We start from the raw sequence: 21,544 nt of genomic DNA on the forward strand, positions 1-21,544 counted from the left end.
ACATTTTTTTTTTGAACATTTGATCTTTGTAAGACATTCCAGTTTCGAGATATAGCTAAGGAATCAAGTATCCCCAGGGATCAAGTATCCTCATTCTCCCCTACTGTTAAGAACCAAATTAAACATTTACAACGATTCAGGGATCTGATTAGTGTTACTTAAGAAAATACAACTCAATTTTAATGATAATTTTGTGAAAAAAAAATTGAAACAGCTTGAAAACACACCGTGGGGTAGAATGCCAAAATAAGTGGGCAGAACGCACCATAACGAAAGGGTGACCAGAAATGAAACAATGGTTATACGGAATATAATGTTTCAATTGAAACATCAAAATCGAGTTTTTATCATGCATGTTTCTTTTTAGTTAAACGTAAATCAGATCCCTGAATCGTCGTGAACGTTCAATTTGGATCTTAAATACTCGATGCGCTGTTAACAGTGTTTATGCTCAACTGGTGCGCTTCGTACTGTTTTCCCCTAAAGGCTACGATAATTTTTTTTCCTGATTCTGATCTCGATCGAGATTTGGCTCGGGGTAACAGTAAGGATCTTGATCCAAGATCCAGCTCTGAGATCGGGATCCGCGATAGGACCAGAACCAGCAAATGGTTTTAGGATAAGAATCCGATATAAGGGTTAAGAATCCAGGATCAGGATCAGTATGAAGATTGAAGTCAGTCCTGGTTCCATGTAAGGATCAGGATTAGGACCGAAATCCAGAGTCAGGCTTTGGGATCGTGATCAAGATCCAGTATCCGGATTAAAAGTAGAATCATCATCAAAGCCCAGGATCAGGCTAGGAAAACAAGATCGAGATCTGTAATAGGAATTCAGCATGGTAATTTTAATTATCATGTTATGTATTCGAAATTGTGATCAAGCAATAGAATCTAGGATCAAAATCAAGATCGAAATCAGGATCAAAGCCAGAATCAGGAGCAAAATGAGCATCTCAAACAGGATCAGGTTCCGAATATGGATCGGGAACCGGTATCAGAATCGGGATTGGATTAAGCATCATGATCTTGCCTCAGCTCAGAATAAGAAACTTAAATCTACCTCTGATCTTTTCAGATTTCGTTATTGTTTTCGTAGTTTAAAGAATTAGGTAGAAATGTTAAAATTCGAAACTGAATTATTGATTATCGTTGAGAGTTAAGATTTAGGATTGAGGCACACAAGTTGTCTTCACACCAGTATCTCAACTAAGGTTGAACATTCATATCCTGAGTTCAGGAAGAGATGCTTAATCATGTTCTGAAATTCAACCTTAGAATCCAAATATTTTGTCTGTTTGAAGAACATACCTACATGTAAATATTCAAATAAAGAATTTCGAAATGCAATGCTTGTCTCCATCTCGCGATAATCAAAATCTTCACAATATAACATACTGGAAGTTTTCGATAACTGAGTCAAATATAAGACAAAAAAATTCTTTAACGTCATTAGAACTTTTTTATTTCTTACAACGCATTTTATCACTAGTTTTTACATTCATTTTAAAGCTCTTTTAGGATCTTAAATTGAAACCCGCTTGCCTCAACTGTGGTCCTTCTGAATTGGGTAAATAAATGAATGATGATAACGATGATACGGATCGTCATCCTTTGCCCGACGACTGACCGGGTTCATTATTAGCCGCTCTATATTACACGAAGAGAAGGATAGAAGTCGGCAGTAAATCGAATAAATTTTTGATCCGTAAAGGGGTTTATTGGAGGGATAAAAAACGCCATCCTACAGAAGGGCATATCACTCGACCTCATCCATCCATCGATGACCCTCTTCATAACCTGTTGTAGGCCTTCAGGGGGAGGAGAGCCAAGTAAAAAAAAAACTTCAAGAAACGATTTCAGCGAATCAGTAATGGTTCCGAGTTATGACCGACCACTTTATCGCATGTTTTCGGATGATCCCGAAAAACCTCCAAATTTTTTGTCCCTCCCACCCACGCGACGGACTAGGCTTGACTTGTTGTCCCGTTTTTAATGCAACCGGTCAACCATTTTATTTTGCTTTTTCTGGTTTTTTTTTTTGGAAGGAAACAACCACCCGTCGTGGTCAAGCGAGGAGCAATTTTTATTGACAGGCTTCATCGTTCCGTTTGGGATGACGATGAAGGTAAAATTGATTTCCTTGGCCCTTCCAAGAGACACGACGCGGTGCGTAGCTGAGAAAATTGTCTTATCAAAAATAAATAAGTGTTTTCGTTCCAGTTTGGGTTTTTGTGTGTGTTTGAGAGGGAGAAGGGAAGAGTTTCCGTCTACAACGGTGGACGACACTTGCAACACTGACTCGGAGAGATTTTTGGGATCACCGAATGGATAATTTCTTTTCGACAATTTCAATCTCAAATCACGTTTCAACCTTCATCAGTTGACTGACATGAAATTGCCAGTCTCGAGCAGATATGAATAAATCATCTAGGAAATATCCCAAGATGTAAGGATATTTAAAGCTTGGTTTTATTCTAGGATCAAAATTTGTATTTTTTTATTTACTTCGATTCCAATGATAACTACTGAGTTAATCAAAGCCTTGGAAACTTGAAAATAGAAAATTAATTTTTCAACCAAAAAATAATTGTGTCAAATGTGTCCCACGGTCCCATGATCAAGGTTGCCAAAATCACAGAAAAAATTATAAATTCACAGAATTTTGTATCAAATTTTCACAGAATCACAGATTCTGTGTCACAGAAAGTGACACAGATTCTGTGTCATAGAACACAGATGTTGGAAATACTCACAGAATTCAAAGATGATTTGGTTTCATAAGATTTTATTTATTTTTATTTTAGTAAACATTTGGATTTCTAACTTAAAATTGGAAAAATTTGAGAAGATTGATAATGTTCATTGATTTTTCTCAAGTAGAATGTAAAAAAGACCCATTCTTACAGAAAGGTTTAGTTATCGATCGATTTGAGAGATCTTTATTTATGGGTCTTAGACGTACCTTCGAAAGGTACCTAAATCAGCTCAAGTTCTGACGATTTCTTCGAACGGACTCAAAAAATTGAAAATTCAAAATATAGTAGATAGTTGAAAATGGATTGCACCAAGGGATTACACCGAAGTTAAACGTGTGTTAATCATAGTGGCTTGACTCTCACATCGTATATTTTAAAAGCGATTGTTCCATCATTCACCAAACACTAGATTCTCAAGCACAGTTTGCTCTGCGAATGGGAAAACGACAGTGTCTAGCAAAGACGATGACGGGATAATAATGGGATAATGGAAGAAAAAAAATCAAACAGCAGCGCCACCAAGTTCTCCATAGTAGAGTTAAGAGCATTTGGAAAGCTTTTGAGAACATGCATATCATTAAAAGCAAATTAGCTCGTCATTTATTTTCAATGGTCATTGGGCAAAATTTTTGTTGATACTGACAATTTCTTCCGGAGATATCCCCAGACCCGTTTTTTCACAGCCACGTTTGAACAAAACCAAAACTGATTGTTTGATAATAGCGATTGACAGTTGATGATGATCAATGATGATGACAACAATACAAATGTTGTCATCATGCACGCTAAACTCCACCAACACAGCTTGTGGTTATGAGTTACCTTGCAGTGTTAGCAGTTTATTGGGTGGTTAGCCCAGAATAAGATAGTATTCAAGGAAGGATTCATAGTTGATAATCACTTAGGACAAGCGACAAGATTGTAATCGCTATAAATAGGTCTAAGTTAGCTTGTGAGGACTTGACGAACAGAACCCTGTTGCTAAACCATTGAATTCAATAATGAAAAAAATCTCATAAAATGACGAAACTTCGGAAAAACGACGAAAACAATTAAACCGACAAAAAGGGCAAAAATGACAGAAACGACAAAAATGAAAAATATAACAAAAATAACAAAAATCACGATAATCACAAAAAATGATACATTGGACAAAAATTAAAAATCACAAAATCTAACAAATGACAAAATTGACAAAATGAAAAAAATATCAAAACGACAAAATGAAAATGACAAAATATATTGACAAAATTTATTCACAAAATTTACAAAACATATAGATAAAATGGATGAAACATATTGAAAAAATGACTAACAAAAGTGTCTAAATTGACAAAATTTACAAAATTGAAGAAAAAAAACTTTCAAAACAAACAAGACAAGTTTTCAAAATGTTTAATATCAATAGTTAATTCGATCGATTTTTGTATCCTACGTTGCCACATCGTATTTTATTCTAGCAGTTGTTATTTCACCCAATTATTTTTTCAATATATTTGTTTCCTTCACTTAAATGGGTGAAATATTTGAAACACATGGTTTGGCCCCTTTTTTTTTTAAACTGTATTCCTTATTTAAATACCTTTTCATTTTGAAGTTACCATATGCTGTGACTCCAAAAAGAGTCTAAAATTAGGTGAGATTATAATGTCATAGAAACGGGATCATACGAGATATTCCAGAATCCAGTAATTTAAAAATCTCCAATAGTTTGCAAACAATGTTATTTATATTAAAAATATGATTATTTCAAAATACCTTTATCCTATAAACAATTTTGAATCTTAATTTCTTAAATTCATTTTGGATGTACTATTTTCGAAATTCCTCAATCATAATTCAGAATTTATAAATCTATCATTTGCTTATTATTTTGTGTCATATGGATCCAAATATAATTTACAGGCTGTAAGAAGGGCTACAATCCACTGTCAAGTGTCTTAAATCGGATTTTTAATAAAGAAACTAAAGCAAATCGCATCCTAGAATGCAGGAATTTTTGGATAAAATCACGAAAATTAATCCTTAAAAACATAGATCTATTTTTGGCAACCTTTTCCATGATTCGCAACCTTTTCCAACTTTTTTAAATTTTCTTCAATAATGTACGAAATAATTACTACAAATTTTTCTTAACTGTAGAATTTAACTTTTTAAGATCATTCTTCGTCATCATTATCATCATCAAAGTTATATTTCTAAAATGAATAAAGCAAAATAAACAAATAACAATCAGTTTTTTTTTCATGTAGATTTGTTAGTCAATTAGTGATTGGTTTCACTAGAAACTGATTCATTTAAAACTTATAATCTTCATATCACCAAAAGTAGAGGTGGTAAACACAATCTGAGAAAAATTGGAGTTCAGGACACCATAATCCACCATAGGCAACAAAATGCTGTCTCTTTAGTTATCAACTAAATTTCATAAAAAATTATTTGAAAAAACGTCTTAATATTAATAGAAAAAAAATACTACTTAAATGTTAAACCTTATCAATTTTATCTGTATATTATGTTTAAATTTATGAAGAGTTTAATTATCGTTCGTTAGTAATTAAAAAACATAGAAAGTTAGAAGAATTTAGAAGATATTGAAAATGTGCGAGAAGAATTTTAATTGGAAGCATTTTCATCAAATTGTTCCTCATAGAAAAAAAATATTCTTACTTAAAGAAGAACAATAAATAAATTTTAAAACAATCAATATAACTTTTACCGAGAAGGCCGATAAATTAAATTAACATTTTGTATTTCTTTTCAAATAAATTAATCAAATTTATTTATAAAGTTTTTTTAAATCTTCAAATAAACTGACTAAATATGTTAGTTTGACTATAAATTTGACTATAACTAATAAAAAAAAAATTAAACATTATCTTGGGAGCTATAAAACCTCCATTTTTAATAAGTGACACATAGTATCTTGCTTTTGTCCTTTTCAGGACTCAATATTTTTATATACGAATCCAAAATATTCATAGCTAGAAACTTTAAACCAGGCATGTCAAACTGGGGGTTCGCGGGCCGCATACGAATAATAATAAATTATAAACGTTTCATTATCATTTGCTAATCTGAAATTCACATTTCAAATCATGATCGAATATTATTTCAAACTCAAAATTATACAGAGGACATTTTAATCAACTCTTCAATTGAAAATAAATGAACTGAATGTAATTGGAAATGATAAACAATTAAAAAAATATTATCAATTTGCTAAAAAAAATCATGATGAGTTTCTGTCCTGATCTGATATTCATTTTAGAATTCGAATTTAATTTTTTTTACAAATCTGATATTTTATTTTTATATATCTGTGCACTTATTATCATATCCAAAGTTTAAAATTCTGATTTAATTCGAAATTTTTATTCGCTTTCGTTTTTAGGTGTATCGAAAATATTGACTTTAAATTTCGAGTTCAGAATAAGGATCATTATTAATTTGAAATTATCATCAATCATTATGAATCATTAATTAATTTAAAAAAAATGGTTGTAAAATCATATTGTGCATTGTGCCCCTGCCCCTTTAAATAAAAATATATCTTTTTAAACCTTTAACTTAAAACAATTTTAAGAACTTTTACTGTCCAAAAAATATTGATATTATAGAGGATTTGGTCTAGCTTACCTCATAACTGACTTTCAGATTAAATCAAAGTTCATCAATTCTTACATCTGAAGCCTTGCTCATAATAATTGGGATTACGAGATAACATATGTCAGCAAACTTTGTAATCCTATCGAGAACAAACATTGATGTGCGCCCTTCCGCTGTTTCATTCTTGAACCAGATATCAGAGACGAACCAGAAGAGCTTCTTTAGCCCATCTGCATACACACCTCCTAATGACGAGGCTCTAGTTCTTGCTCTCGAATATCGGGTCTATTTGAATTTCTAATTAGAACCTACCTACTTCTCGACACGAGGTGCCTTTTACAAATTACACACTGTTGTAGATTAATAGACGTCATTGGACTTATGACAGGCCTCCATGCTTCAATATTTAAAACTCATAACCGGTATAATTTCCATTAAAGATTGAAAAAAAAAAAGATTTACATTCAAATGGAAATATTTCAAAATTCTTTCCGGCTCATTTGATCTGTGATTCAAACATCGGAACACAAATAAACCCCCAAAGAAGAACACAACTTCATTGGTCCGAGAATTAATTTGCCTCTAACGTGATTCCGGTATTATGTAAACGTTTCCCCACTAACTAATTGATTGGATCGGTTTCCAGGCTTTCGGGCTTCGATAACAAGAGAGATCAAATTAGACCATTGAAATCACGTTTTTCGGGGGTATCAGAATTCGGCCCTTTCTTCCTTCCCCTGGAATCTGCGCACCCGGAATGTTGATGACACAATTCCAATATTAAGAAGCATTAGTAAAACCAAATCAATTCGCATCATGAACACAACACAACAAACCCCCCTGGTTGTTCCTCCTTCTACATTTTCTCGAGTAAGAAATGAGGAATCCGTTTCGATTGCTGCTGCTGCTTTCTTCTGCTTTGGAAGAATTTTGAGCGGATGGCTTGTCATGGCAACTACCTTCTTAGCCCACCCACCCACGCACGCTTCAGTGAGGAAAGTGACCCCGGCCGTGTCAACCCAGCTAAAGATCGGTATTTTCGGGCTGAGATGGCGGATAATGGTTTTTCGTTCGTTCCAAAGGACGAAGGACGAAGGAAGCCAATCGAATTGATTCCGTTCGCATTTCATTCACTTGTTGATGACGATTGTAGCGATTGAGTAACAATTTTGATGAATAAGTAATCGTTTTCAATAAAGTCATTATTCAGCTCAGCGGTTGGTATTCACGTCGCTCAACACTCACTTCCTCCATTCCTCTGCCTTACTTGTTCTGTACAAGAAATTATAGACCAGATAATGAAGTCGAAAGCGTTTACGATATTGGGATTCCAGGGGCCATTGTTCGCATTGAAAAGTAAGGCATTCTAGAAAGATTGGAATTTTAACTCTCAATAAGAACATTTAACAAAAAAAAAATCCTCATTGACTAAACATCTGAGAAAAAAACATTTTCGATAGCAATGCATTTTTAGAGCAACTTCATCATGAGAAAAAATACTTGAAAATAAATAACAAAATGAGTCAACATAAAAATTTTAATTCTCAAGGTATTGAAGATTGAATAATTTTCGAAGTTTTATTTTTGCATCTTGTTCTCAGTGATTCTTCTGCTGTCCGTCAGCGTCGCTGTAAAAAATACTACGTACAACAGATTCAAAAACTTGGGATCTACAATTGCTAATTGACATATCCAGGACCCTATTAATTTTCAACTCATTTGGTCAACTCGTATGATACTTTGAAATCGTTTATTTTAGCTAAACTGAACCGATCACCAATATCGCCCTCATTGATGTGTGTGTAGTATACGTTAACAATTCTATCTGGTTGACTGAATTTCAACGTGATTTTGAACAAGTCCGATGAGAACCGTAAGAGGATTAGACCTAAGTCAAAAAGTTATTAAGCTTGAAAGGAAGTTATTAAAGGAGAAAATATCTAAGATCTATTTCAGTGGTTTTCAAACTTTTTCCACTCTCCGCCCCCTTTGCTAAATTTTTGAGCCCAACGCCTCCTATAAAAATAGCTTTGAAATACAAATCGCTGTTTGATATCTTTAGACACCATTAGCTTTTTCCCCTATGGATCCCTATGGAAGACTCAACTCAACATTCATGCAAAATTTAAAGTAAAAAGTTTAAAAAAAATTATATTGCTGTTAACTAGGGTCCATAACCAGCCGAGGTGCTAAGTGTACACTAAGGAAGGTTGTTTTTAGAAAAAGCAATAAATTATACAAAATACTTGCAAAATTTGAAAGAATCAAATAAAATTTCATCTTTTAGTTTTCAATTTTTAATTAACATCTATACAGCAGAAGAAATGTTTTAAATTTAGCAAAATTTACATCTAAATTTCTGATTTTTGTTCAAAAAGGCTACTCTGCTTAATCTATAATAGACGAAACAACTGCAATTCTTTTCAAGAGTTCAAAACGGGCGAAAAATATGATAAGGTGCAAAAAATTTAGATATCCATTTAGGTTTAGATATCCAGTTTTTTAAACATCATTTTTGAGAATATTAATACTATTTTTGTGATAAAATAGACGCAAGAATATATAATAAGCGAAATTAAAAAAATAAAAGGATTTGAAGAGGTTATCAACACTGACATTGGTTTGAATTTCAATCTGTTCTGTTCTCCTCTCGTCCTAATTAGTGCTTCACGAGCTAAAATCTTTTTCATTCAACTCATTACTTGGTTGAATTCAGCTTATTTATTCTGGGTTTCTCTTATTGATTTTGTTCGGTGATGTTTTTAAAAAAAATCGCTAGTATAACGTTTCGGTCTGCTTGATTCGATCATCTTCAGAAAAAAAAGCAATTTTTCTGCCTGCTAGGGCCGTCTCTCTGCTCTAACTGGGCCTAAGACCTAAGACGGCCCTAGCAGGCGGAAAAATTGCTTTTTTTCTGAAGATGGTCAAATCAAGTAGACCGAAACGTAAAACTAGCCACTATGTAAACCACTGATCTATTTCAGAATAATTTCATCTCCAAAATTCATTCATCGAATATTAGTTTAACATATTAACAAGCTGGTAGCCATGTGACAGGTATTTACTACTCAAGATACTCAACAGCATTAGCAAAGAACACCTAAAACCTAGTATTTTTAGCTCTATTACTCGTCACTTAGATTCTAAAAAAATATATCATTTATGTCATTACAAATGGTGATATGAAATATTCTTTAAAAACCCAATTTCAGCCTCAATTTTATTTTGTGTCACTTGTTCTTTTAGATATTCAACACCACATTCAAAAGGGTTTTGAGAAATTACACAAGGCCATTACACAAGGCCTAATTCCTATTGATTTTGATGCTTCGAAGCCAATTATGCAATTATTTTTTTTTTCATCTGCGAATTATTTTTTTTGGAAAATAAGTTGAATTTTTTTTTAGGTTTTAATTTTTTCCCGGCCTAATTGAGTTTACTCAAATGGGATTCATTTCTAATTTAATAAACGCTATATCTTCAAAACTAGAGGTGATAGACCAAATCTGACATCTTCTTTGTTGAAAGTTAAAATACTAATCTCTTTTAATTTCAAATTTTCTTTAATTTTTATTCCAATTTACTGAATTTTATAGACCTTCTATTTGAATTTTTCAATAAGTTTTATTTTGGGATTTCCATTTTGATTTTTTTTAATCTTCATCTTCTTGGAAGCTTATAGATCTAAACTCAAATTTTAGAAAATCTTTGTTTTGTTCTTTCCAGGATCCAATATTGATGGCGACAAAATATTCCAAGTTTGAAATTTTAAACTGTAAATCTGCGCTTGAAAATTTAAAAACGTTTCCTTATTTCTTACTATTTTAAATCCTCTATTGATCGAATTTTTTAATTAACGTATGAAAAGTACCTTAATTTTATTGTGCAATGTTAACAACATTCATATTTGCTTTATGCTTTCAATATTCACAAGAAAACTTTAAATTTCTTTTTTTTTTTATTTTAATCAGTTTTTTATTGATCGTTCGAGAAACTAAATTTCCTGATCTATCCTATGTTCAAGCTTTTAATGATGAATTGAACATTTTGTATTTTAAATTGATAAAGGTTTTTTTTATGAATTCTACAGGTGGATCAATGATTTTATTTTTCAAAAAAAAAAACGGATTTATATGATTTAAATCGGATTTTTTTTTTATTTAAATCAGATTGTTTTGTTTTAAATAGAAGTTTTTTTCAAGGAACAGCTTATTAAGGGAAAAAAAATCTACCATCCAAAGTATCTTTCACAATGAAATAAAGCTGAGATATTCAACTCAGTATAATAAAGGCTATTTATATGTAACATTCATGATTTTAAACATTCACCAAAAGCAGATGCTTTCCAAACGAAATTAAAATCGATTCGAAATTTGAACATCCAACGCCTCGAAACAAACAAACATGCCTAGTTCTGATTAGTGAGTTGACGATCGTTCGAAAAATTATTGCAGGTTCTTTCGTACACTCAAAAAAAAATTAAATGAAACCTATTTGACACCTTCCACGCGCCTGTAGCGCTCAAAAGTGATTTTTATCCGTTGACGTATCAAAAATCTCAAACTTGTCTGAAATTTTGATAATTCAAATCACATAAAACCAACGAAAAAAGAAAAAAAGATGTAAACATGTTTTATATGATATCGAAAATCAATTTTTTTTTTTGATGGAAAAAGTGGTTATTTTGACAACTTTTCCAAAATTATTGTTATTATATATTTTTAATTTATTTTGGAAAATTTTTCAATACGTTTTGAAGCCAAAAAACACTGCTTCATTTTGTAGTAAAAATAATTTTTTTATGTACATCCAATGTTTTGAAAAGCGAACAAAAGTTTTGACATTTTCTGTCATAAAAAAAATATTTTCTTTGAAAATGATAAGACGACTCAATTTTACAGAAATCGGTTGGAATCTAGCTGAGTAACAACAGCGCGAATGAGTGAATTCACGTTGCAAAATTTGAATTTTTGTAAATTTTCATAAGGGCAATATGCTCTGAAGGCTGTTTAGACCCTCCAGATGGTCGGATTTTCACAAATCAAACATTATTTAGTATGTTTTCTAATAAGTTCGTTAATTTCAAATAAAAATGTAAAAAGATTGAAAAAAAAATTAAAAAATTGTGTTTGGTTAGTCTTCAAATGAAGACTGTGAGAAACAGTAGCAATTTTAACGTATGAATCCTCAATATATGCTATTCAATTCCAATAAAAATAAGAAAAAAGTTAGATGAAGATACTGAAAATTTATGATTGTAAAAGTCGGAACAACAAAATATTGTTTTTAAAAATGCACATGAAATTTAAAGGCTCTAAAGAATGTTGCTGAATAACTTGATATTTCGTGACGTGAATTCAGTTAACTATCCTATTCTGTTTAAACTGAGTGAATTCACGTTACAACTTCAAATAAGCATAACTTCGTTCGATGTTGTTCAATCAAGAAGCTACGCACATCAAATTGTAGGTAATTGTTTTTCTACAACTCATTCGAAGACACTGTATTTCCACAGAGAGAACAGGAAATCAAAGTTGTATGTTTCAAATTCTAGCGTGAATTCACGTCACAAAAGAAATCGATTACAATAAAAACAGCTTAAATTTTTTTAATGGCCAAATTATATTTATTTCAAAGTAAATTCGACCGTTTGCTACAATTTTTTTCATTTCAAGCAAGTTGGTTACTTCTAGAATGATAATAGTGCAGAAAAGTTCGGAAAAGGTTTTTCACGTCACGGTGGAGTGTGTTATTTGAAATTCACGTAAGAAACAGAGCTCGCGTAACAAACAGAATTCACGTAGTTTCCATATGTGTTGTAGGTGAGTTCCATTTGAAGGCCAAAGGGTAGATCAAATATGAATAAGGAATTCGCCCTGCTATATGCATATCACGTATTAATGTTTTAAACCTTTTTGGCAGGTGATTTTGCTCGTAAACAGTTAAGCTGGATATACTATCGCACCAGCTCTGAGTTATACTTCGAGAGTCAGGACTTCCGATTTCCGACTTACTTCCAACAAAGAAAAATGATGTATTACGTTTTTAAAAATAAGATTTCAATGCACAATAGACACTCCGTCTGTACTTGGTGGATCAATGGGTTTTCACGCAAATTCAATGTGGCTTTATTTTGACAAATACAATTATGTGAATTTAACGATCAGATCAAATGATTTTTGATTTGCTTCTAAGTGCTTCACGTAAATCTATGAAATCCGGAACCGGCTTTATTGTGACCCAAGGAAGTTCGCTGTTACAATCATAGTAGAAACAAGTTTTATTGCGGGTTAAAATCTTGAATTAATTTTGAATCGTAACAATAGCAACTTCTTTGCGGTTAGAATATTTGTAGTCTGGACAACATACTCCATATTTGTATTTTAAAATTTTAAAGTTTTTTTTGAAAACTTTTGCTGCAGTTTTCTGTAAACTCTTAATATTTTTCATACGACGTAATGAAAGCTCACGCGGGAAATACATTTTTTGAACTTAACCTTCCAAAAGAAGTGCCATTCATCAGCTTTCAAATTTTGACGGTGACTTTGATGCTGAGTCACGTCGATGAAAAATTTAAAAATGCAAACCCAGGCTTCGTTATTAAACTTCACTCATTAGGTGGTTTTTTGAAGTTTTTTTTTCTTTGGTGCTGACAAAACTAACCCTTCTTTGCCTAACAAGAAAAATATTTCAATTTCCAAAAAAAAACCTGCTGGGCATATTTATCATATTTTAACAAGAAACAAAAAAATTGTGACTTCCTAAACGAACATCGATTTGCTTGTGATCATCTGTAGCCTTTCAAATATTTGTTGCCTTCCCGACCCTTTTTCATGGATTTTGAATTTAAACTGGAAGTTAAATAATTAGGGATTTTTTTTCTGAATAAAAAAAATTCCCATCACCGATTGATGTTATTGTCCTTAAGTATGATTTAATAGATCACAGCCGCCGACCGTGGCCTAGAGGAAAGCGTTCAAGTCTTCTGAGCCAGAGGTCATGAGATTGAGTCTCGGTCACTGCATACAAAATACTCTTTCTGTGGGCTGGTGGTGTTAGCATTAGTAAGAAGCTAGCCATTATATCCTTGAAAGATGTACGCTTAAGTCTTAAGTAGAATTTAGATCTCTTCAAGGAAACATGAAGTTTCACTGAAATTCTATATGTGTGTGATCGATTTTTTCTCTAAAATAAATGCTTTAAATGCTAAAAGCTATTAACACTCTGAATGAGTGTGAGGGAAATTCAGCAAAAAACAAGTGAAATGCATATTCGATAAAGTCATATTCATTATGATTTGGTAAAGTAGGGATGAGTATTTTATGATAGAAAATAATTCGTCGTAGAAAAAACATAAAATCAATTCTTGAAAGGTTTCGAGGCAACACGAAAACGTTTCGAGGGACGTGCCTTGCTCATCCCTGGTCTAGATCATCTAGGAATTGAGAAAAATATTGCAATTTTCTGAAATTTCGTAACGATAGTTTTAGAACTTAAACAAATTATATAACTAAAACAAATCCCGAACAGACTTTAATGCCAGAATCGATTGCAAACTGGTTAAGGAGATCGCAGCAACCTACCGGAGTGAAATGACGTGTTTCAACAAGCTGATGAAAATTTGCAGAAAATTTCAAACTTGTCCTCGATTAAGTATAAAATTAGCGGGATTGGTGGACCATATTTTGCAGCAAAATAGTAAGAGGACCACTAGTGACAAGAATGAAACCACTTTGCCCGGTTCTGGACCAAGAAGTGATGGTGGTACGGCAGTTTGAAATGATATGTTATCGGGATCGAGGTATGGCGATGGAACCTGCACTTACTGACATTCAGATTTTAAAAAGACAAGTAACGAAATCAGTCATATTTCAATTTTATTGTTCTTAGTTGGATTTTTTTTATCATTCGATTAGAAGAATTTGTTTTTTTATGAATTTGATTAACAGGGCCAAAAATAAATTAGATTCTTCTAGTGATGATTAATTGTTATAACAAAATACTAGCAATTCGCCTCTTCATTTATGCTTCAATTATGTTTTAAATGTCATTGGAAAAATTTAATGTTTTGCTCCAAGATAAACATTTTATCAGTTATTCAGTTTTATTTGTAAAAAATTGAACTTCTGATAAAATTTTTGAATTTTGGCTATGGCAACCGTTTAAAAAGAAAAACATATGTTTGTAAGCTTTAATACAAAAATTAGAAAAAAAAAATTAGAAAGGAAAGGCTCACCTTTGCAATCTCATCGCATCTCATTCTCTCCATATTCAATCAATTGAAGTTTAGACAGGGATGAGTTAAAATTTTTATTTATAGAATTTTAAATCAATAATTACGTTTAAAGATTTGTTTTTAACGCAGTTCATCATTGTCAAAAAACTAGTTTTAAAATGATAGGTAAAATTGAAAATCCATTTCCTTATTTTTTCTGCCGTGAAAAATGATTTATTTATAAAAATAATTTTAAATTTCTACTGATATGTATTTTATTCAATTAGAATTTGAACGAATTGTAGAAGATTTTCGATTTAAAATCCAAATACCTACCAATTTTTGAACATGAATCTTGTCTTGTTTGTTGTTCTTGTTAAAAGTGTAGATTATAAAAAATAAATCACTAGTTAGTCCAACCAAAAATTGATTTGCTAGGATGATGTTCTAGAGATTTTAATGAGAGATACAACTTGCTTTGAGAAACTTGAATGATTGTTTTTCCAAAAATTTTAGTGTTCATAATTGTTTTTGGATAATCAAATTAATAACCGCCGCAGTCCGTAGGTATTAACAGGAGATTTCTCAGGAAATGTCTAGGAGCATAGAAGGTGTAGGTAAAACGAAGATCGCACCATTTTCTAAAAATGGCTCCTGATCCAAACCTTTCCCTTACTGACACAACCCTTCCTGAGATACTTGAATATAGATTCGCAGACGTATAGATGGTTTCTATAGCTGGTAAAACTGACTTATCATTGTTTCAGAGTTTTTCAAAACAAGCTTTTGAAGAAAACTGGAATAACAGATTTATAGTTGATCCTTAAAAGTATCTCACTAACAATCCTTCCTTCATCTTCTTCTTCTTCTTACATCAACATGGCCAAAACATGTAGGCATCCTGGAAAATGGAAGACTTGCGTCTATCATTTTTCTTTTCAGCGTATTACCTGTTACATATTCCTATGCATTGCAGATATTACTACGGCCAGGCCAACCATGTGATGAAAATCGCGAAAGATACAGGATACAGGGGCGGAATGAAGCGTGGAGATCCCTACCAAACGCTTCATATAATATTTTGAATATGGAAAGACCTAAATATGAATTTATGTCATTTGGGAAAGTACACCCAAAATTCAGCCTCTGTGCCAATGGCGTGTAGTCAATTTCATAGCATCATTGGTACAAGAAGATAACGCGACCGGCACTGATTCGATTTGCGCCCACCGGCATTAATCTCCCAGTGCAACCGAATTGCGTATGTCTGAATGAAACAAAATAAAAACGTTTTCGCGTCCCTCCCCATCGCATCACAAGCCGAAGAAGGATGGAAATGAATACCGGCCAACACCAGGCAGCCAGCGAACCGAGCACTGTGCGTGTGAATGTAGCAAAAGCAACAACAAAAACTTCCTTCTAATTCAATCAACCGGCAAACACGGCTAAGCTGTGCGTGTGTATGTAGCAAAAGCAACAACAAAAACATTCCTTCAATTTACCGGCAAACAACACCGGCCAAGCTGCCCGGCTTTAGCAGCTGTGTATATGTAGCGTGTGTATGTAATAGCAGGCAGTAAGCAAAGCACAGTTCTCATTCAATGGGTTTCCCGTTCCTTCACTCCCGTTCCCTTTCCCGTGTCCGTCTTAAGACAAAGGAATGCATTGAAAGAAAGCCAAACGCCGGGAAGCCGCCGTTGTACGTTTTTTGTGATTGATCGGTAACAGAAAGCCTATGACAAATAAACCTCGTCCTGCATGAAGCTCGAATAGTACACTGGTTAGAATGTCGGACTGGCAAGACGATACAATTGGTGATTTGAGTTCGATTCTCACTACAGCGCTGTGGTTTTAATTTTTATTTTCTTGTTTCTGGGATGAATTATCCAATAGGAAGGAAATCCCATAAAATGTTTTTCTTGTTTCGCTTGAATGTAGTGGTCATCATTTTGGTTGGGAGCCGAGTCCTTATGCCAGTTACGGTTTTTCAAACATACCGTCTTCGGCACAGTGCACATTTCAGCGCATTATCGGCACAGAGATTTGCTAAATATGCATTGGATTTTTGCAACCTCTTCTATGGGTGTATATATGGAATATTGATACATTAAATGCTGTTAAGGAATAAGGAAGTTACGATACCTACCAAAATTATACTCACCGCAATAATAATTAAAATATAGAATATTACATTTGGGTTTCTGTACATCAGCTATTTCGCTTCGTATCTTTCAGTCTACTCTGTGGATAGTATGAAGGGTTAATGATCAGAAAAAATATAGTAAACGGTTAAAACACACAGCAATTTAAATTTTGATTTTTGATTTTTTTATTTATTTTGATAAAACTTTGTCAAAAAATTTTTGGGATTGAACGCAAAATCTATGATTATAATAAGTAGATTTTGTAAATAAAGTGAATAACTCCAGGCAAAATCTGGGCATTTTTCAACAAAATCCAGGCAATCGGACCTAACCCAAATTCGACATAAAATAAACGAGCAATTTTGAACAAAACCAAGAAAAACGTTCAATTTTTAGAACAAGAGCTTCGCGGGCCACAAAAAGTGGTTTGCGGGCCATGGTTTGGCTACTCATGCTAAACTATTCAGGATGCTGTTTCACTAATTTGAACATCTATAAATAACTTGAATAGCCTAGGTAACTTTTATTTATAATCTACACAATTTAGTACGCAAAATTTAAGAAAAAATACAAATTCAAGCGATTTTTCTCAAATGTAAACGAAAAACAATTAAATGCATAAGTTTCATTCATAAACAGTGCGTTAAAATCAATTTAGGCTGAGAAATGGATATTTTCTGTAATGTGCTTAACAGTTTTGTCCAGCGAAAAATGAAGAACTTAGTTTTATTCCCTTCTTGTCACTAACAATCCTTCCTTCATCCCTCATTAACTACTAGGACGTGGCCGGCGTCGTTATTGATCATATTTTAAAGGGAGAGCATGAGTTTTGTGCATTGAGAATGAATTGCTAATCCCAAGCTGCATTCTTTTGGCCTTTGCACAAAATTGATGGCCTCGATCAATCACGGAGTAGCAACCATTGGCGATGTGGAAATCGTTCTACTTAGCCACGCCAGCGATCATGGAGCTCGAAATGTATTCAATATATTTTTTTGTTTCAAATAATCAAATAATTATAATATTACGAAAACAATGTGTGAGAAGCATTTCAGGTTGAATGATTTAAGGTGGATATGAGTAGTCAAACAAGCTAAGCTAAGCTAAGCTAAGAATCGATTGCAAGCTGGTTAATTGGTGTTATATTTTACCCGATGTTAAACATTAGGTTCCATTTCAGTATCAATATGTTGAAATGTGATGACAAACCAAGACTAACCAAGGATTCAGTGAAACCTACACTTACTTATCATTATTTAGATATCCGCGTATGAAAATTAACTCCCAAATTCTAACATTGTACCACATTTATTCGGGCAAAATGATACCAAATTATACAGGCAGCGATCAAGTCTTCTAAGCCAACGGCCATGAGATCGAATCTCAGTCACGGTATACATAGTACCAGACCCATGTAACTTATCGAAAATTCTTTCTATACGCTCAGTGCTGCTCCCTTCTGAGAAGGGGTATCATAACAGGCGACTAAAATAGCTTGTACACCCTCCATGGGGGTCAATGGTTTAAGTATTCAACAACTTCAACGTCAAATAACATACAAAATTATCAAAGCAACCGTTGTTCGTATTCGCACTGTAGGTATCAATTTTAACATACTTGTTTTTATGAACAAAAAGATTCCCAATTGAGTATTCAATAGATGATTTTCTTCTCGAACAGAGTAAAATTAGAAAAGCAAAGTTTCGGTTTAATTCAAATTCAAATCATTTTTTCCCGGATGGCAATATATGGATAATAATTCGCCCAAAAGGTCAACCAAAATATATTTTTACCATTTAAAGCATTGTAGATGGCTCTGAAGTACTCACTTCCAACAGATATACTTTTAAAGCAGATTTGATATTTCCAAGACACACATTGGTCACCATGGCTAGGTGCATGAATCTTGTTGCCCCAACTCTTAAGGTGGCGTTGCGAACATCGAAAGTCCGTATAGAAGAATTAGTGTGCGGCAAAGCCCACTTCTTTATCTTGAAGTGACGGTATCTTTGATAGTACTCTTTCAACTCTTTCTATGGGTTAGTGGTTTTAGCATTTGTAAGATGCTAACCATCATATTCTTGAAAGATGTACGCTTTAGTGTTAATTAAATGGCTAATCTCTTCAAATAAACTTGTTTGAAACATGTTTTGAGTAAAAAACAGATTTGAAGCCTGGTAGCTATTTTTACATATTAACACTAAACCCAGTTCAAGACAGTAAACAAAAACGTTTCGAAAATAAACTTCTTTCTTCACATATTGTAAATTGAATAATATGTAGATTGAGATTCAATTTAGTTCGATCCATTCGCTGATGAATAGTTATGTTACTAAATCACGAAGATTGAAAGTTCATCTGCTTTTCACCAATTAAGGAACAAAATAATTTGAAGCTTCTAAGTCTTCTACCATAGAATCCAAGATAATTTCATTTCAAACTCACACGACAAAACAAATTCATCTGAAAGATTCACTTCGGAGATTTAATTTGTCGCCTCGTATTTGCCCCACAAATTCTTCAAAAACACGTTAGAAAGCTCCTTTTCGATGACAAAATTACTGTCAATTCCAACGAAACTGTCCAATAGCTCAAAACAAACCGGGAAACGGGCATAAAATTTCAAAGGATCCCCACGCATTACATTTGCTGCTATCATAAAATGTCAAATCATCTAATATGCATCATTCCGATTCCACATGGAAACCCAAAAGTCTATTAGCTTGTGTCCCTCACTCTACGCTTTTCTACAGAGGACTCAATTCAGAAAAGCAAATCCGGGCGGCAGCAGCGCATTTTATGATCTGCCCACCCCCCGACCCTCTTTTCTAACAAAAATGGTAGTTCCAAGGCTCAATTTGACGGAATCGTTTTCGGCCGGGCTTCCGTGGTTGATTGCTTCCAGTGTATCGCCTTTTTTATTATTATTGTTGTTGTAATTATTGCATATTATTCCCCATTACGATTATGATTGCCCATTAACGAATGATGATTGAGGAGCAGGGGAAGAGGGCTCGAAATTGGAAGCTTTGTTGGAGACTTACATCTTTTTTTCTGCTTGAATAGATGTTTCTTTTATGTTGTAAAGCTACTTTAGAGCGAATTGTATTGACTTCCGGTAGCAAAATTGCTGTTAACATATTCAGAAAGCTGATTGTATTGAATTATGTCGACTTTCTTCGGAAATGTTTTCTAGAGAAAATTTCTTTTGAAATTTTTATTGAGCTGCAGTTGTTTGTGGTAGGTATCAGCCAAAGGAATTCTCACTTGCGTTCCTTTAGCATATTTTTTGAAGTTAAAGCCTTTTTGAAACTCAAGATCACAAATAAAAGAACTCAGTTATTGAATCATAAAGAGGATATTTGACAGTTCAAGTCTAGGGGACAAATGTCTTGTCAAATTTATATAAATTCACAGTTTTTCAGTGCTTCATTTGATTTATTAAGCTATTATTTACAGTCCAGTTTGCAGAATCTTCATCCTTCAACATATCCTAGTCCAAATGAATGGGTTCAGTTATGACGGATTCGGTTGGCCATCATCCAGGGCTGTGGGGCATGATGCTGAATGATGTGTGCGTTAGAAGTGGCCACCAAATCTCGCAGCTGCTGCTGTTGTTGTTGCTGATGTTGCTGCTGATGCTGTTGCTGCATCCGGATCTGATCCACTGGATGAATGGCCAAAACGGCTTGAGGGGCAGGATGTTGACGCCATTCAGGTTCGTGTCTCACAACAGCATTGAACCCGTTGTAGTCATCAGCGGTGTAGTCCACAATTCGCTCGGAACCATCGGATTCCATCATCCGGTATTGGCCTCGGACTCGATCTCCCTGACGGCTTTCGTGCTGGCTCTTCCAGTCTCCGGTCCATTCATCCCGAACGGCCCAGGTGTAGGCGTAGTTGGGATCCGAACGATCCCGGTCCTGATCCCAATCGTCCTGTCGGCGCTGATCCTGATAGTTGGTCCAGCTCTGAGCCGAATTCGGATGACGTTGATTGATTTGGTAGCTCAGTGGCCGCGACGCAGCGGCTGCAACTGCCACCAGGGCTACGAAAATCAGAAACTTTAAAAAAAAAGGTCGTTAATAAAATATCCGTTGAAAAAAAAAAATCTTGAAAACTTACTTTTCCAAGCATATTAGAATGTTTATCACTTTACAATGGATCTAGTTGAAGATACAAAAGCTAACTGATGATGTTCCAAGTAGATTTTTTCTCTATATATACTTCATGTTAACTACTCATAGAACATCGTTCTTGTCACTTGGACTGATGAGTCGGACCGCCACTCTAGGTTAGCCATCGAACCATTGCAGGATTAGGATCAAATATCTTTGACTCGGACCCTGACAAAAAGTGAAAACCGGTAGCCGGCAGACGCCAGGCAAGTGGATGAGTATTATCATACCGAGAAGAACACGCCAAAGATCATGATCAATTTCATGCTAAGTAGTGCACGAAAAGTGATAGTTTAGCAGTATCAGCTTACCACTTGTAACTGTCAAAAGCGCTAGTCATAATTTGAAGGGTAATTATCGCTGATTCCCTTGGGGAAGCTGCATAGAGATTTGTTTCCCTCAAGTTCCAGTCATGTGTTTTTATTTTTTGAATTTTATTATTCAGGAAGTATATGCAAGTGGAATGCAATATATGTACATTAGACTGGCCCATAACAAAAAAAAATCTTAATATTCCACGCGGCACCCCCTAATTGGGTGCATTTAGGTGAAAAAATGACATTCTGAAAATTTCAAGTCATTTGGAAGAAGCACGAGCTGGCGCAAATGAATTGAAATTTGTATGGAGATTTTCGGCAAA

General features: G+C 33.8%; 2 protein-coding genes across 2 annotated transcripts in view; both read right to left on the reverse strand.

Annotated features, from left to right (window-relative positions):
• The window catches only part of LOC129751796 (uncharacterized), a 342,108-nt gene that overhangs the window by 76,449 nt on the left and 244,115 nt on the right, over positions 1-21,544 (reverse strand). The gene's annotated exons all lie outside the window — the stretch shown is intronic.
• On the reverse strand, positions 20,160-20,909 carry LOC129751798 (cuticle protein-like). The gene is made up of 2 exons (XM_055747525.1): positions 20,852-20,909; positions 20,160-20,790 (listed from the first exon to the last, which is right to left on the reverse strand). The coding sequence occupies exons 1-2, from the start codon at positions 20,861-20,863 to the stop codon at positions 20,239-20,241; spliced, it is 564 nt and encodes a 187-aa protein (XP_055603500.1). The 5' UTR covers positions 20,864-20,909; the 3' UTR covers positions 20,160-20,238.

The sequence above is a fragment of the Uranotaenia lowii genome, chromosome 3, assembly GCF_029784155.1.
Source record: "Uranotaenia lowii strain MFRU-FL chromosome 3, ASM2978415v1, whole genome shotgun sequence".
NCBI classification, from domain to species: domain Eukaryota; kingdom Metazoa; phylum Arthropoda; class Insecta; order Diptera; family Culicidae; genus Uranotaenia; species Uranotaenia lowii.